The 18795-nt window shown below is 30.2% G+C and overlaps 1 protein-coding gene across 2 annotated transcripts in view; it reads left to right on the top strand.

Annotated features, from left to right (window-relative positions):
• Window positions 1-18543, top strand: part of Fatp3 (Fatty acid transport protein 3) — a 33120-nt gene extending 14577 nt beyond the window's left edge. For both annotated transcript variants that reach the window (XM_065512245.1, XM_065512244.1), the window contains exons 2-7: window positions 15784-15994; window positions 16064-16554; window positions 16625-16775; window positions 16840-17234; window positions 17301-17740; window positions 17807-18543. In XM_065512245.1, the coding sequence (XP_065368317.1) occupies window positions 15798-15994; window positions 16064-16554; window positions 16625-16775; window positions 16840-17234; window positions 17301-17740; window positions 17807-18115 (1983 nt within the window). In that variant the 5' untranslated portion in view covers window positions 15784-15797 and the 3' untranslated portion in view covers window positions 18116-18543. The remainder of the gene's footprint in view (window positions 1-15783; window positions 15995-16063; window positions 16555-16624; window positions 16776-16839; window positions 17235-17300; window positions 17741-17806) is intronic.
• Window positions 18544-18795: the final 252 nt, after the last annotated feature.

The following is an 18795-nucleotide window of genomic DNA, read 5'->3' as shown; positions in this document are numbered from 1 at the left end:
TTTTCTGTAGAAAATCTTGTCTATAACAATATTTTCTGTAGAAAATCTTGTCTATAACAATATTTTCTGTAGAAAATCTTGTCTATAACAATATTTTCTGTAGAAAATCTTGTCTATAACAATATTTTCTGTAGAAAATCTTGTCTATAACAATATTTTCTGTAGAAAATCTTGTGTAGAACAACATTTTCTATAGAAAATCTTGTGTAGAACAACATTTTCTATAGAAAATCTTGTGTAGAACAACATTTTCTATAGAAAATCTTGTGTAGAACAACATTTTCTATAGAAAATCTTGTGTAGAACAACATTTTCTATAGAAAATCTTGTGTAGAACAACATTTTCTATAGAAAATCTTGTGAAGAACAACATTTTCTATAGAAAATCTTGTGTAGAACAACATTTTCTATAGAAAATCTTGTGTAGAACAACATTTTCTATAGAAAATCTTGTGTAGAACAACATTTTCTATAGAAAATCTTGTGTAGAACAACATTTTCTATAGAAAATCTTGTGTAGAACAACATTTTCTATAGAAAATCTTGTGTAGAACAACATTTTCTATAGAAAATCTTGTGTAGAACAACATTTTCTATAGAAAATCTTGTGTAGAACAACATTTTCTATAGAAAATCTTGTGTAGAACAACATTTTCTATAGAAAATCTTGTGTAGAACAACATTTTCTATAGAAAATCTTGTGTAGAACAACATTTTATACAGAAAATCTTGTGTAGAACAACATTTTCTATAGAAAATCTTGTGTAGAACAACATTTTCTATAGAAAATCTTGTGTAGACAACATTTTCTATAGAAAATCTTGTGTAGAACAACATTTTCTATAGAAAATCTTGTGTAGAACAACATTTTCTATAGAAAATCTTGTGTAGAACAACATTTTCTATAGAAAATCTTGTGTAGAACAACATTTTCTATAGAAAATCTTGTGTAGAACAATATTTTCTATAGAAAATCTTGTGTAGAACAACATTTTCTATAGAAAATCTTATGTAGAACAACATTTTCTATAGAAAATCTTGTGTAGAACAATATTTTCTATAGAAAATCTTGTGTAGTACAATATTTTCTATAGAAAATCTTGTGTAGAACAATATTTTCTTGTGTAGAACAATATTTTCTATAGAAAATCTTGTGTAGAACAATATTTTCTGTAGAAAATCTTGAGTATAACAATATTTGCTATAGAAAATCTTGAGTATAACAATATTTTCTATAGAAAATCTTGTGTATGACGATTTTTTCTATAGAAAATCTTGTGTAGGACAACATTTTCTGTAGAAAATCTTGAGTATAACAATATTTTCTATAGAAAATCTTGTGTATGACGATATTTTCTATAGAAAATCTGGTATAGAACAATATTTTCTATAGAAAATCTTGCGTAGAACAATATTTTCTATAGAAAATCTTGTGTAGAACAATATTTTCTATAGAAAATCTTGCGTAGAACAATATTTTCTATAGAAAATCTTGCGTAGAACAATATTTTCTATAGACAATCTTGTGTATAACAATATTTGCTGTAGAAAATCTTAAGTATAACTATATTTTCTGTTGAAAATCTTGAGTGTAACATTTTTCTATAGAAAATAAAATAATTTTCTATAGAAAATCTTGTCTATAACTATATTTTTTGGACATGTTGTGTATAACAGTATTTTTTCTATAGAAAATCGTATGAAAAACAGCATTTTCATAAAAAATCTTGTCTATTATAACAGCATTTTCTATAGAAAATCTCGTATTCAACAGCACTTTCTATAGACAATTTTGTGATAACAGATGACTGTTTACAATATAAAGCTACAGTAATATTAAAATTTTAAGTACTCTGGTGATGAAGAAAGTAATTTTCTAATACTATTTTAATACGGAACAAAAATATAATTTTCCATCCCTGTATATAAGATTAAAATTAAATCTTAAAATAGGAGAACACATATGGAACCGTAACAGCAAATCCAATATAGAATCGTTTACATAATCTGTTGAAATTTCATAAAATTTTATAGAAATTGCAAACGGAATGAAAAACTTACATATACATATGTATATAGCCTTGCTTATGATGAAGGGTATTAAAAGAATTAAACACAACAATCGAACAAAAAGCTTTTTCTGAAATGTTTGTTATTTACTTTCATGTTTAAAAACGGCTAAAAAAATAGAATAACAATATGGTAGTCAAGGCGAATTGTTTAGACAAGTGAACTGTCAATTCACTTGTGATTGTTGTGGCGAAACATACAACAAACCCAAAAGCAAAAACAACAACAGGCAACTTTGACAGTTCGACTATCTTTTAACAAAAACAAAGTACCTGTTGTTTTTGTACATGTTGTAGTCACCTTCTATAGATTCGCCTTGCTGGGAGTGGTTGCGTTGCTCAATTATTTGTTGACAATAGCAACAAACAACAACAAAAATGAAATAAGCGCAAAAGCAACGTGCTCAAACAACGTGGTTGTTGTTTTTGTACAATATGTGTTCTGTGCAGTGTTACCATATGTCAAGTTTTCCCTTTTTAGCAAGGTTTTTGAGACGCAAAAAGTTTTATTTTTAAAAAAATATTTTTTTTGGAATATTGATATCAATAAGTTGAACCGATGATTTCAAAATGATAGTCCCCAAATTCATTCACTAAATGGGGAGATTGATTTGAATATATTGAAAGTGTCTCCAGCACTAAATTCACATAAATTATCTCAGTTTGATTACATATATGTACGAATTGGGTTTTGTAATTTTAGTATGTACTTAGAAATAAAAAGTTTTCTTCAAAAAACATATAGCAACACTGGTTCTGTGTACGCGTGAGAGAGTTGCTCTTTTGAGAACACATTATAAAAAGCTCTCTCTCAAGGCGAATTTATATACTAGGTGGTGTTGATAGCACAGCTGATTAATGCTGTTTGAGCTGTCAATTATCCTGTGATTGTTGCGGCGAATGCTACAACAAACGTAAAAGTAACACAAACAACAGGCAAACTTTGACAGCTTAAACCACATAAACAAAAACAAATTGCAAGTGGTTTTTGTAAATGTTGTACTTGTTGTAGAATCGACACCACCTGGTATATAAATTCGCATTGCTGAAGATTGACAAAAAAACACATACATACATACATACATACATACATACATACAAATAAAGATTTGTTTGTTATTATACATATATTTGCATGACGTCATGGGAAACAATAACAAATTACATTGTGTTTTGGTTTTTTTGGTTATATCTCAGCCCAGGTCCAACTTACTATGGTCTTATATACGTCGATGCAAAGGTCTCTGAAATATCTATCATTAGATATCCATATTGTCTATATTAATGACTTAGTAATCCAGATATAGGTCAAAAATAGGTAAAAAAACCAAGTTGTCCTGGTTTTTTCCTTATATCTCAGCCATTTGTGGACCGATTTTCTCGATTTTAAATAGCAACCGAGCCGGAAGAATTCCGGAGATATTGATATATGAATCATGTATGTATGTTATTTGGGGGCTTCGGAAAGTTGATTTCAACACACAGACGGACAGACGGACAGACGGACATGGCTATATCGATTCCGCTATCTATAACGATCCAGAATATATATACTTTATGGGGTCGCAAATGAAAAATGTGGAAATTACAAACGGAATGACAAACTTATATATACCCTTGCCACTCATGGTGAAGGGTATAAAAAATTATTATTAAATTTATCAAAGGAAACAGGAGCATTGTATGGAGAAATTGTTTAATGAACCATTATTAACTTTAATAATCGGTTTTTACAAATACATTCTCACCACTTATGTTATCTGAGTTAGGTCTATGACAGCAGAGTTTCCGATCTATGTGTATTTATCTATGAATATGGTGGCATAGAATTAATACATAGAACGGAAGGAGGAAGAAATGTCAATTAACAAATATAAACAAATATGTGTGATACAATAACAAAATACATGGCAATATATTCTCATGAATAAGGTTTTTGACAATAGACTTACCCCCATATTCATAACAATTTTTAAATTTATCAAAAGTTTATGAAACGAAATCTCCATAAACAATTTCTTCCATAAATCATTGATTAATTTAAAAATTATTTATGAATATGGGGGTTAGGTTTTTGCCTCTCAATTAACTATCTAGGTGTCATCAGAATACAGTTTTCAAAAAGGGTTTACATTGCATTGTCACTCACTGTATATTCAAGTCTTTTCATTGAAATTTGTTTTAAATAATTTTACCGATTTGAATTCGAATTAACATTTAATTTTGAACCGTTAAGTCATTTGCATTTTACTTAATCAATCATATATGTTCTATCATCTAATGCAGTGGCAGGCATAAAGATAACATTGATTATAAAAACATGTAATGCACTTTGATTTGTTATTGTAAATTTAAACATTTAATGATCATTGTTGGCATTCCTATTGTTTACAGGCCACTGGGGGCTGTGAATGTGAATCGCTGATCTAATGTACATATATCGCAAAATTACATGCTAAACTAAGACCTAATAAAGAAAATATAATACATAAATCGATTATTCTAACCAGTGATTAGAATTTTATAAAGACATTTTGTTCCAATACAATAATCAAACGAAAACAAATAAAATGCTTTATTACGTCAAACTTAAATATTTATTTATATTTAATGTAATCAAAGCATTGATTTACAAACTGCCCCCTAGTGACCGATTACTGATTTTTTACATATTCGTGTATATAAACTATTGTTATTGTCGTAGCGAAAACAATTTTTACCTTAAGTGAGGTAAACAAATAATTTAATTGGGTTAATGACCAGAATTTTCTGTATTTTGTCTATTTGTAAGATACTTATGTCGAAAGCTTTTTGATTCTTTTATTTCATCAGAATTTCTACCATCTTCATATCAGACAGCTTTGAATCCTTCTTTGTATGTAGCAGACAGGTTAATTGTTGAGAGTCCATTGCAAGGAGACAATCATTATTACCATAAGTAGTGGAGATATATCAACCTGTAGTTGCCGCAGAATACGATGTCCCTTAGTTGTATGTTAGGTTTCAAATATGGGCAATTCTACGAGAAAGACAACCACGACTGAAAAAACAAAAACACTTAAAACTTTTTTTCAAGATGATTTGAATAGGAGAAAACAGTAAAATGTTACTATGTATGTGAAAGTATTTAGAACTTATTACAACATTTTACCCCCTGTCTACACTTGACAAATATTTATCATAACAATAAATGACGTTTTTTCTCAAGATAAAGATGTATAATCAAAAGCACTAACAATTTTGTCATAACGGAGCAATATAACTAATAAATGGAGACTATAACTGATAATTTTTTAACTTGACAACCATTTTGATGTTTATCATGATAAAATTTATCAGGTATAGACAGGTGGTTAAGGGCAAACATAATAGTTTAAACTGAGTATATTAAATTTTTTAATTTAATTGGTATGTTTTAGGCATATAGGTATTTGACTCTGATTGTTTTTTTGCTATTACAAAAATTGTTTATTGAAACTGAATATATATTTTCTATTAATTTTTTGTAGTTTTTTGTATACATACATACATATATTTACAGATTATATATTGTTTTACTATAAGTGAAAAATCTGTCACGTGCGGTATGTCACGTACGATATTAAATTGTATTTATTATAAAATTATGCAAAGATTGATTTTATTGAAATATAAATTAAAAGAAAACATAACACCTCACGATTCGCAAATTTTCGCTTATTTTTACATGTAAATCAAAATTACTTTCGTTTTATTTCGCTCGATATTTTGGACAACAATGTTTCGAAAGAACTTATTATTTTTTTAAAATGTAGTGCCCTCTGAATGGAACATAAAGACCAAATTATTTTTTAGATACTCTTACTTTTGCAAAATCTATTCCACTCTATAGGCGTACAAATGTCACGTACGATGACATGGAATTGCCCATATATGAAAAACTTTTTTCGGACTGATATTTTCTTGTAACCCCTTGGTTATACCTGATAAATTTTTATCATGATAAACTTCAAAATGGTTGTCTAGATAAAAAATTATTAGGTACTGTCTCCATTTATTACCCAGCGGCGAAAAGAAGTAGTAAGCAGGCCTTCTGGAAGGCCTTATTTAGCAGACACAAGGACTTATTGACCCATTCCATACTCATACATTTTTTACACATGCCAAGGCCTTCTTTAACAGGCCTGATAGAAGGCCTTCTTCAACAGGCCTGGTAGCAGGCCTTCTTCACAGGCTTGTTTTCAGGCCTTTTGTAAATAAATTTTGTTAAATAAATTGTATCTTTGATTAAGCCTAAACTATGTTTAAAATTTAATAACTTGCCCGGCCTACGCGATATCTTATTTATTTTATTTTTTTTATAATAAAATCCAATAATGCCCAAGTAAAAAATTCTCACAACCGCTTTGTCCAAGAATTAAAGCACAACAATTTTAAGTTTACCTCTTTTTTTCTCTTCACTTTTTGCATTTTTTTGTATTTGTAGTTTTGTCTTTGGAATGTGAGTTTTTAACGGTATTTTCTGCTTGTACTACGTTTGTAGCAACAAAAAGAAGGGAGCAGGTAGGCCTTCCATAAGGTCTTCCTGAGAAGGCAAGCGAGCATGAGTACTGGATCTAAAAAAAGGTCCAAGATGGTCTTACTGAAGGCCTTATAGCTGAATGCTTCGTTATGATAAAATTATTAGTGCTTTTGCTTAGACAACTTTGACAAATAATGTCTTTTATTGTTATGATGAATATTTGTCAAGTATAGACAGGGGGTAAGAAACAAGTAAGAGAGCTAATTTAGCGAAAAAAAACTTTTGGTGAAAAATAAAATTCGGGTTAAAAAATATTTTTTGCGATTTTTAGCCATTGTAGGTATATCTCAGCCATTTGTGGACCGATTTTCTCGATTTTAAATAGCAACCGAGCCGGAAGAATTCCGGAGATATTGATGTATGAATCGTGTATGTAAGTTATTTGGGGGCTTCGGAAAGTTAATTTCAACAGACAGACAGACGGACATGGCTTAATCGACTCAGCTATCTATAAGAATAAAGAATATATATACTTTATAGGGTCGGAAAATTATATTGTGGAAATTACAAAGGGAATTCACGAAGGTGAAGGGTATAAAAATATAAAACTAACTAAATTGGGTGAACCAGATAAATGTTTTTATACAAAATCAACAACAATTAGTGCCCATATTATATTGGTGGTAGCTATATAAGATTCGGTGCAGCCGAATATAACGCTTTAAGTTATTATTAAAGAATTTTACAGGTTAGTGACTGAAAAAATAAAAATATTATACACGTGTGAGAAAATTGTATAAGAAATACTTTTACGCTCAACCTCTACCTCACACACGCAGAGAAAAAATATAGTTGGGCATGGTTACTGTAACCATTTCAATATTGTTACAAGTTTTTTAACTATATTATAGTCACAGTAACCATTTACATGATTGTGGTAACCATAATATGGTTAACTTACGATTCACATGATTGTCTCAACCATATATATGGTTACAGTAAACATATATATGTTTGTGACAACCATTTATATGATGAAGGACTTATCATATTATGGTGCTCTCGGCTTAAGGCTTATCATAATCTGAGAACAACATATTATGATAAAATTATTCATCATAAATATGGTTGTCACAAACATATATATGTTTACTGTAACCATATATATGGTTGAGACAATCATGTGAATCGTAAGTTAACCATATTATGGTTACCACAATCATGTAAATGGTTACTGTGACTATAATATAGTTAAAAAACTTGTAACACTATATAAATGGTTACAGTAACCATGCCCAATTATATTTTTTCTCTGCGTGCACATTTCTTTAGGTGTAAATTATGGCCATTAGAATTGATGTTAGTTTTCTTATCAGAAACTATTAATCTATTCATAATTATTTTATCGAACATGAATATTTTTTTGGTCACAACATGTTATAAAACTAACAAAATTATAAGTATTTCAGCGTTTTATTTCTGTGTAAATATTCTAACGTTTCCTAACATAAATATGGACTTTTAACTAATGAATTAAATGCTAAAAGACAGTGTTGTAGGGCATTAGATAAAAAATTAATATAAAAACCCAGTTGGCCATGTCTTCTTTTCCTCGAGTAAACCTTGAGGTCACGCTGGCGACAGCTCAAGCAAATCACATACGACATTTTCATACAAAGGGCACTTAAGTCTATATTACAATTGTCATCGAAGACTATACAAATGTCTTTTTTCTAATGACATCGTTGATGATCATTTAGCGACAATATCAACCACATTGTTGTCGATTACAGTATAGATACATGAATTTGGACCAGTGATTATTAAACTATAGGTCCGATATTACCCTTAAAATTCTTTAAAATTTAGAACTAAAAATTCAGAATCACAAAAGAGTTCACGTTCTTAAAGACTCGAGTTGCTACAGAAAAACTGATTTTCACTTTCAATTCATTGTCCTAATATGGAATATAATTATGTCTATAATTATAGACATCAAGATATTCTATTGTATCATGTAATATATAATAATTTCAGAAGTTATTCTACAGATATATAAGAATATCTTAAAAAAAAGCGATTATGCAAGATTCCAATAGAATGCGCAGTGTGTCATAAAATGTATGACATTATTCTTAATGTATAGTCAACGCGTGACTTTATAAAATCTTGTTTTAAATAGATATGATGATTCCTTGATCAAAAGAACAATACAAAAAGATTGTACAGCATCCGCTAGTCAAGTAAGAACAAGTTTAAGATTATGCGTTAGCGAAAGAACAATCCGTAGAAGAGTAGTAGAAGCCCGTTTATTCAGCTGACGACCAGCAAAAAAACCATTTCCATCGGCTAAGAACAAGAAAGCTAGACTGAAGTTTACCAAAGCCCACATCGACTGGAGTGTCCTAAAAGGGAAGACAGTACTGTTCCCTGACGAATCCAAATACAACTTAAAAAGTTCCGCTGGAATAAGGCGTGTACGCAGACCAAAAAGAGAAAGACTGAATCCTAAGTATTGCAAAGGAACAATTCAACATGGAGGAGGCAATGTAATGGTCTGAGGTTGCTTTTCTGGTCAAGGATTTTGGCCAAATCATAAAATTTATGGGATTATGGATCGGTTCATGTGATGTAAAAGCTGTAATGTTGCCTTATGCCAGTGAAGAGATGCCACTTATAGGGAACTTCCAACAGGATAAAGATCCTAAGCACACCTCCAAAGTTTGTAAGACTTGGCCTGGTCAATCTCCCGATCTTAATCATATTGAGAACTTGTGGCACATTATTAATATGAAAAAAAATCGTGAAAATTGCTGAAATAAGGATCGGCAATTTTCACGATTTATTTCATGCCGTTAAAATAGCCTGGGAAGGAATATCGAAAAACGCCATAAAAACATAAACGCCATCCAAAACATAGGATTTGCAACAAAAAATTAATTAAATTTTTTTTTATAGTATATCCTTGAAGGGGTGCTTTAGTTTTGTCTGTTTCACTTTCTACCAAAGTATACCAAGTAGTCCAACTCTCTATTTTATAAATTTACTTTCTCACATATACGGGTACTGTGTAAATTCAACACCCTTGTGAGAGAATTATACACATCAAAAGTCTCGAAATTTTAACTATAAATTGTCCAATAAATATAGTTTGATACGCGTAAATTCACTAACACACATTATTTTATAATTTTTTTCAACACATTTAGCACTTTTTTCTTTTCCGAAGCACGTCCATTTCGTACAAACTAAAAAATATTTTTTTTATTAATTTTAACGTTTCATTTTGTTTGTGGTAGGTTTTAAAATACAGAGTTTCAATTTTTGGTATTGAAAATAGAACAAAATTTAAATAAATTAAAATTTCTGTGTGTCTGGTGAAAATTCAAAAGGCACCAACACATATACATTTTTGTTACTAACACATATTTAGACTTAGGTACTTTTTCACTAACACATATATAGAGTTAGGTACTGCTGTCAAAGAGTTGGACTACTTGTTATACTTTGGTAGAAAGCAAAAAAATATGTTTTAGTTTGTACGAAATGGACGTGCTTCGGAAAAGAAAAAAGTGCTAAATGTGTTGAAAAAAATTATAAAATAATGTGTGTTAGTGAATTTACGCGTATCAAACTATATTTATTGGACAATTTATAGTTAAAATTTCGAGACTTTTGATGTGTATAATTCTCTCACAAGGGTGTTGAATTTACACAGTACCCGTATATGTGAGAAAGTAAATTTATAAAATAGAGAGTTGGACTACTTGGTATACTTTGCTTTCTACCTTAAAATATTTTTTGATTTTAAGTTACCTCTTATAGAAAGGTTAACTTTGAAAGTATTTGTTTATCAATAATAAACATATTAACAAATGAAAATAATACATAATAGATATTTAAAACTTTGTTTTTATACAAAAAAATACCATATGAAAAAAATGCACCGAGGGGGTGATTTAGTTATGGCCAATACTGTATATTCTGGATAGTTATAGATAGCGAAGTCGATATAGCCATATCCGTCTGTATGTTGAAATCAACTTTCCGTAGCCCCTAAATAACTTACATACATGATTCATACATCAATATGTCGGGAATTCTTCCGGCTCGGTTGCTATTTAAAATCGAGATATGAGAAATCCGGGAAAACCTCGATTTTTGGAATATTTTTGATCTGTATCTGGATTACTAAGTCATTAATATAGACAAAATGGATATCTAATGATAGATATTTTAATGTCCATTGCAACGATGTTAGTTGGACCTACAATGGGTCAAAATCGGGAAAAATATTTTTTAACCCGAATTTTAAAATATTTTTAGGTAAACAAAATTTAATTTTTTTTTCGATATGTTTTTATAAACAAGTTTTTTTAATTTTTTTTAAAAAGAAGTTTTTTCAAATTTTTTTTTTCAAATTTTAAAATTTTTTTTTTTTTAAATAAAAAATTGGAAAAAACATTTTAAAAAAAAATTAAAAAAACTTTTTTATAAAAAAATTTCGAAAAAATAAATAAATTTTGTTTACCTAAAAATATTTGAAAATTCGGGTTAAAAAATATTTTTCCCGATTTTAACCCATTGTAGGTCCAACTAACATCGTTGCAATGGACATTAAAATATCTATCATTAGATATCCATTTTGTCTATATTAATGACACAAAAGCCTTTTTTCAATTTTGTTGCCCTGTGTTATTAATAACACAGTTTAAAAAGTTTTGATTCATTAAAATTTGCTCCTACATATGACGAGTATTGTTTACTCATTCAAAAGTTATTAATTTAAAAATTCATATTTATTAAAATACATATTCTATATATAACACGTTCTATACATCCATTACTTCTAATCGGTGAGATTAAGAACATTTTAAAATACTATTTATAAGTACATTGTTATTAAAAAGTATTTATATTTAGTTATTTCTCATATTATTGTAGATATGTAAAAAACATTTAATTTTATTTCCTAATATTTTTATAATGAGTTCCAAATAAATTTTCTTGATGAGCTTTTACGATATTAAAATTTTTTTATTGTTTGTTTTATATTCATTCAAGATTGATATCAAAATCTTATTAATTGGTAATTGAACAATTCGTTAATTTAATCACAAAATTTGCAATTTTATTTGGTTGAACTAATTTAACCTGTTAATTAACAGCGAATTAATATTAATGTTTACAAATAGACACGAATTTTTATTGCTAAAATACCGCTAAAAATATTTCAATTTATAATTTGTTTTATTTGTATTTCAAATTTTATTATTTATTTCCTGTCGTAGTAGCCATAGATAAATACACAAAGATCGGAAACTCTCCTGTCAAACACCAAATGTGTGATTATTTTGAATAATTTGTTTGTTTGAGTAGTTTTCTAGTTTCCGCTCTATGAGTATTTCTCTATCAGTGGAACTAAAATCGAATTGTACATGCATATACGCTTCAATGATTTCTATACCCACCACTATAAAGATGGGGATATATTGATTTTGTCATTCCATTTGTAACTCATCCATCCACAAAAGTACACTATATATATTCTGGATTCTTATAGAATTATATGACCATGTACTTATGTCCGTCTGTCTGTTAAAGGCACGATATGGCCTAGACAGAAGGACCTAGGGTTATGAAAATTTCTCCAAATATTCTCTGTTCATCAGAAATGTTTGGTATTAAAAATGGGAAAAATCGATCCAACCACAACAAAATATACAACAACAAGTAAGAGAGCTATATTCGGCTGTGCCGAATCTTATATACCCTTCACCAAATTATACTTAAAAATTTTTTTTTAAATTGTTTTTTAAAAAAAGTTTTTTCCAATTTTTTTGTTAATTTTTTTAATTTAAAAAAAAAAATTTTTCATAAAAGAATTTATGACAAAAAAAATTTGTTGATGAAAAAAAAATTTGGGTTAAAAATATTTTTCCCGATCATTGTAATGGACTTTGAAATATCTATCATAAGATATCCATATCGTCTATATCAATGACTTAGTTATCCAGATATAGATCAAAAATAGGCCAAAAATCGAGGTTTTTCCGGGTTTTACCTAATATCTCAGCCATTTATGGGCTGAGATGAATTCCCAATATATTGATGTATGAATCATGTATGTAAGTTATTTGGGGGCTTCGGAAAGTTGATTTCAACATACAGACGGACATGGATATACCGACTTCGCTATCTATAACGATACAGAATATATATTTGTGGGGTCGCAAAAGAAAAATGTAGAAATTACAAATGGAATGACAAACTTATATACGGACCTACTAATATACCTAACATTTAAATGCATGAATCTAACAAGATTAAATTTACCACTGATATTTTCTACATACATAGTAATAGAAAATATAAAACTTACCAAATCGGGAGAACCACATAAATATTTTTATACAAAATGCGTCACAATAGGTGCCCGTATTATATTGGTGGGTTTATAAGATTCGCCACAGCCGAATATAACACTATTATATTCGAGCCCTTAGCGCCAAATTATCGTAAACGACAAAACACAAATTTTACAGGAGAAGTTTTTTTCGATTATTTTGAAATTTATATGTAGATAGAATTAAAAATGTTTTGATGCGATATAATATAATTTCGTTCAAGCTATTTGTCTATTTTTCAAAAATATTTATAACTTTTGACAATTAAAAATTCATGGAACACTTTATTGAAAAATATGACAAAAAATGTTTTTTTATTGAATTTTTGCATAGATAAAATTTTTTCGAATTGAAATAAAATTGTTATTTACCCTAGGTCTCCACGTAGCAATATTTATTGCTGCAATTGCCAAATTTGATTGCGTCAATGAAATTTGCGAGTGTAGACCGCAAATTGCCATATGTAGCAATCCATTGCGCAATGATTGCTCTGCTGATTGTCTGAGCAATTATTGCTAAGCAATAAGCTGTCAGTTCAGTTGTCATTAATGTAAAATTTCTTCTTTCTATGATTCGATGCGATTAATTCATCCATATTTAATTTATTTAAGAACCAAAACAAACAAAAAAACAAAGAAATTAGTGAAAAAAATCATTTAACGTAAAATAAGCCACAGTTTTTCATAGAACTTCTCGCTTTGAAAATTTTGTATTTGTGACGAACGTTTTCTCCACCTAAAGCAATCAGCAATCACTCTGCTGTTGCTCTGCCGACGTTATTGCTTGAGCTTAGCAATAAAAATTGCTACGTGGAGACCTAGGGTTATGAATAGTTTTTAATGAAATTTCACAGTTATGTTAAATTTTCTATTTAAAATGAAAACGAATTTTGAATCCCGCTGAAATTTATTATCAGCAATCCCGCAATTCCCAAAAAAGTGTTGAAAAATCCCAAAAATGGAAATATTTATTTTTTTTTGCTATAATATCCATACCAGGGTCGTAGTTATCGAAATCCTTTACAAAATAATTGAAAGCATATTGGGCCATCTAAAATCGGTTACTATATTTTGATACCGAATATGCGATTTGAGAATTTTTGCCCTAAATTTTAATTTTACATAAAAAATAAGTATTTTTTGAATAGACCTGGTCCCCTCGGTCACAAACATTTTTAATTTTTTTTTTCATTTAAAATATGTGATGAAAAGTTAGCTTCTCAAAAAGTATAAATTCCTTATACATCGTCTTAGAAATTGTTTGCGATAATATAAAAAGAAAAAAAGTACTTTTTTCCCAAAATATTAGCGAAAATCGCATTTTTTTTAAATTTTTTTAATTCAAATTCATATACATTTGGACTTAGTCATTATTTTTGAACAATTATTTTTCTATTTGACACATACATCTGTTGTTAGTCCAATAAAGGAAAATTGAAGAAAATCGGGAAATACTTGGATCCGCTGTTATCGAAAAACTCGAGTAGGGTGGGTAAAAATTTTGAACATTTAATTTTGAAATGCGAATATCTCCTAAGCTGTAAGAGATAATTTATAGCTACGACGAGGTTTTTTGTAGTGTTCGATGAGGAGATTCTATATATATAATTTGCTTGAAATTGGAACACAAAGGAAGAAATAGGATCGTTTTAAAAATGTAACATACCCGAGGTGTCCTACTTTGAGGAGCCTTGGTCGCTCTAAGGTCGCTCCTCATGGTAGGTCCATGAGGTCCACGTTCGGAGCATAAACTCGACAACACTTCTTCTTTGCGCATGTGAAATTTCATTCAAACCAATTTAACCATTTAGAAGTTACAGATTTATTTACCTCTTTTTTTCTATACCACTATGGTTCGCTTACTATAAAATTCGTTTACTGTAAAATGTAAACATTGACTTACGATAAAATCTTACCCCCTATAATTTTGAAGTTATTAACAATTTTGATATTCTAAGAACGCTAAAACATCAGTCGGTCTATAAAATTTTAATTTTTGCAATAAAAAAAAAATTAGAAAATGTCGCTTACGATAATTTGGCGCAAGGGGTCGATATGATTTTTATACCCTTCACCTTCGTGAGAAGGGTATATATAAGTTTGTCATTCCGTTTGTAATTTCCACAATATAATTTTCCGACCCTATAAAGTATATATATATTCTGGATCCTTATAAATAGCGGAGTCGAAGGCATGTCTGACAGAATTATTGAAGATTTGGATCCCGAAGATATCTGCGGTCTTCAGAAAATTGATTTCAACAGACAGACAGACGGACATGGCTTAATCGACTCCGCTATCTATAAGGATCCAGAATATATATACTTTATAGGGTCGGAAAATTATATTGTGGAAATTACAAACGGAATGACAAACTTATATACACCCTTCTCACGAAGGTGAAGGGCATAGAATAAACACATAGAACGGAAGGAGAGAGTAATATATATGGAAAAATTACTCTCTGTTCACACATACGGGTGATACAATAACAAAATACATGCAATACATTCTCATGAATTAGGTTTTTGACAACAGACTTAGGTTTTTGGCTCTCAGTTACCTATCTAGTTGTTGTCTATGGTGAAGGGTATAAAAATTGTTGTAGAACGTCAAAATAACCATACGCTCCGATATTACTTTTTTGGGAACTATCATTTGTTTCGTATCTGTGTAATCTGTGATCATTCTGCAGGTTCAGCTTAAAAATTGAGTAGCCTTTCTACAGTATTTCAGTTTTGAAAATTTATAAAATATAACTTTTAAAATGGATACTACATATGTACATATGTTTTCTTTATTTGCAGATAACTAATCCAAAATGGACGTCCTTGTGGAATTGAATTTCAAACAGCGAAATGCCACCAGACTTTTTACGGCTTTGGGTGGCTTCCTTACATATCTATTGGTTAAAGACAACACCAATTTGAGTATGGCTTTGGGAGCTATTTTAGCGTTAATGTTTAGAAATATCACATTTGTATATGCGTTCTACAATACTGTGGGACGGGATATAGTGTAAGTTAATATAAACCCATAAAATTGTATATAAAAATTTAATTAAAATTAAATTTCCTATATTTACAGAGCCGGCACCCGTTTTCTCATCTTGAATATTTACATTTTATATTTGGAAAATAAAAAATGGTCTATAGCTCGAATATTCCAGCAGAGATGCCGAGAACATCCTGACAAGCCTTGCCTACTTATAGATGATCGTAAATTAAGCTTTCAGGATGTGGAGGATTACTCGAATAAAGTGGGAGCCTTTTTCAAAGATAAGGGCTATGGTAAAGGTGATTGTGTGGCTTTGCTAATGGCCACACGTCCAGAATATGTGGCCATGTGGTTGGGTCTCTCAAAAATTGGCGTAATAACGGCCTTGATTAATACCAATTTAAGAAAGGAGACCTTACTGCACTCAGTTAAGGTGGCCAAAGCAAAAGCCATTATAGTGGGCACTGAATTGGTGGAAGTTTTTAAAGACATTTCACAGCAGGAAGAAATTAATGATTTACCGGTTTATCAGTTTAGCGATGAAGAACAAAGAATCAATGCCAATTTGGAAGTAATGAAGGGTAATTTTCGAAAATGAATTTATTTGAATCTTGTATTTATTTTTTAATTAAATATCTTTATTATTTAAAGGGGCCTGTGATTTAACCGATCTTTTGGAAAAGCAACAGTTGGAAGATTTATCTTTATATATAAAAGAGTGTAAACCTAGAGATAAACTTTTATATGTCTATACCTCGGGTACAACAGGCATGCCTAAGGCGGCTGTTATAAATAATTTAAGGTTAGTGTTGGTATTAAATAATTCCTTAAACGTTTGTAACTCATTTTGTGATTTTATTTTCCAGATATCTTTTCATGGCCGCTGGTACTCATCATATGACCGGCATTCATAAAGATGACATTATCTATAATGCTTTACCTCTCTATCATACTGCTGGCGGTATTGTGGGCATAGGTAATGCTCTAATCCATGGCTGTACTGTGGCTTTGCGTAAGAAATTCTCGGCTACAAATTTCTGGAAAGATTGTATTAAATATAATGCCACTTGTGCTCAATATATCGGAGAGTTGTGTCGTTATTTATTGAATTCACCCTCGCGACCCGAAGACACTCAACATAATTTACGTTTAATGTATGGCAATGGTTTGAGACCCCAAATTTGGTCACAATTTACCACACGTTTCAATATACCCTCCATAGGAGAGTTGTATGGTTCGACGGAGGGTAATTCTAATTTGGGTAAGTGGGATAAGGAAAGAAACATAATAAACTTTTTAATAACACTTCTATTTATAATATTTCTAGCCAATATTGCCAATCAAGTCGGTGCCATCGGATTCATACCCATTATTGCGCGTACCCTTTACCCTGTACAAGTCATACGCGTGGACGAGGAGTCCGGTGAACCACTGCGCAATGCCAAAGGTTTCTGTATGCGCTGTAATGCCGGTGAAACGGGCCTACTAATAGGTAAGGTGGATCCTCGTAGAGCAGTGACAGCATTCCATGGCTATGCCGATGAGGGAGCATCGGAAAAGAAACTTTTAAGAAATGTTTTCAAAAAGGGAGATGTTTTCTTCAATTCTGGCGATATGGTTGTGGGAGACATATTGGGATTTTTCTATTTCAAAGATAGAACCGGAGATACATTTCGTTGGCGTGGTGAAAATGTGTCCACACAGGAAGTGGAGGCCATAATAACAAATGTGATAGGACTGCAGGATTGTGTGGTGTATGGAGTGGAGGTAAATACTTCCAAAAAGGTTTTTTAATTCATATTCATTATAAATTACATCATTATTCCATTGCAGATACCTCATGTAGAGGGCAAAGCTGGTATGGCCGCCATTGAAGATCCCGATCATAAAATCGACTTACAACACCTTTCCGTTGGCATTCGCGCTAGTCTTCCTCCCTATGCCCAGCCTTTGTTTGTTCGAGTCATGGATCAAATACCCCGCACGGCCACTTTTAAAATGAAAAAACGTGATCTTATGTTGGATGGTTTCGATATGGATAAAATCCACGATATTTTGTATTACCTAAACAAAGATGGTCTCTATAGACCTTTGACGCGTTCCCAGTACGAGTCTCTGCTAAATGGCACAGCGGGCCTATAATGTTATTTAATAATTTATTCCATTTTTTTACCGCTATGTATATTATTGTATGTATAGGGCCTGGGCCCTAGGAGCAGCGTTAAATCCTAATTATGTTTTTTTTTATGGAAAACATGTTTTTTTGTAAAACAAATTTATTTTCCTATAAACTGTAATTAAATTTATTAAGTAGAGAGAATTTGTTAAAAAGTTATTGAACAAATTTGCAAATTTATTCACATTTTGTAAATTTCATTTTTAGCCTTACTGTTCAAAAAGCGAACATTTGTAATAAAATCCTAGAATGCCATTAATTTTTTTATTGATTTGTTATTGTCATTATTTTGTTCTTAATTAAGTGCAAAAACTAAATAGTTTTATTATATAAATGTTGTTATTTAAGGAAAGAAAAGACAATAAATCGTAAATAAAAAGTTACCAGAATTAAATCGTATTATGTTTTTATATTAAAGGTAAAATTTAAGCTGAACTGAAAAGCAAATATTCTTAATTAATCCTACCCATGGCCATTGAGTGACAATACAATGGAAAATATATTCCGTAATTTCAGTTTTCAAATACCCGACCTCTTAATAAATTACTAGGATTTCCATTAAAATATAGTAAATTTCAGCGTTTAGCATTAGCAAAACAATGGAAACTTTTAAACTTCTGCAAGAAAGAAGACTAAAACAAAAATA

Source organism: Calliphora vicina, chromosome 5 (genome assembly GCF_958450345.1).
Source record: "Calliphora vicina chromosome 5, idCalVici1.1, whole genome shotgun sequence".
NCBI classification, from domain to species: Eukaryota; Metazoa; Arthropoda; class Insecta; order Diptera; family Calliphoridae; genus Calliphora; species Calliphora vicina.
Note: the sequence above shows the minus strand (reverse complement) of the source record. Positions and strands in the feature narration are given on the sequence as shown.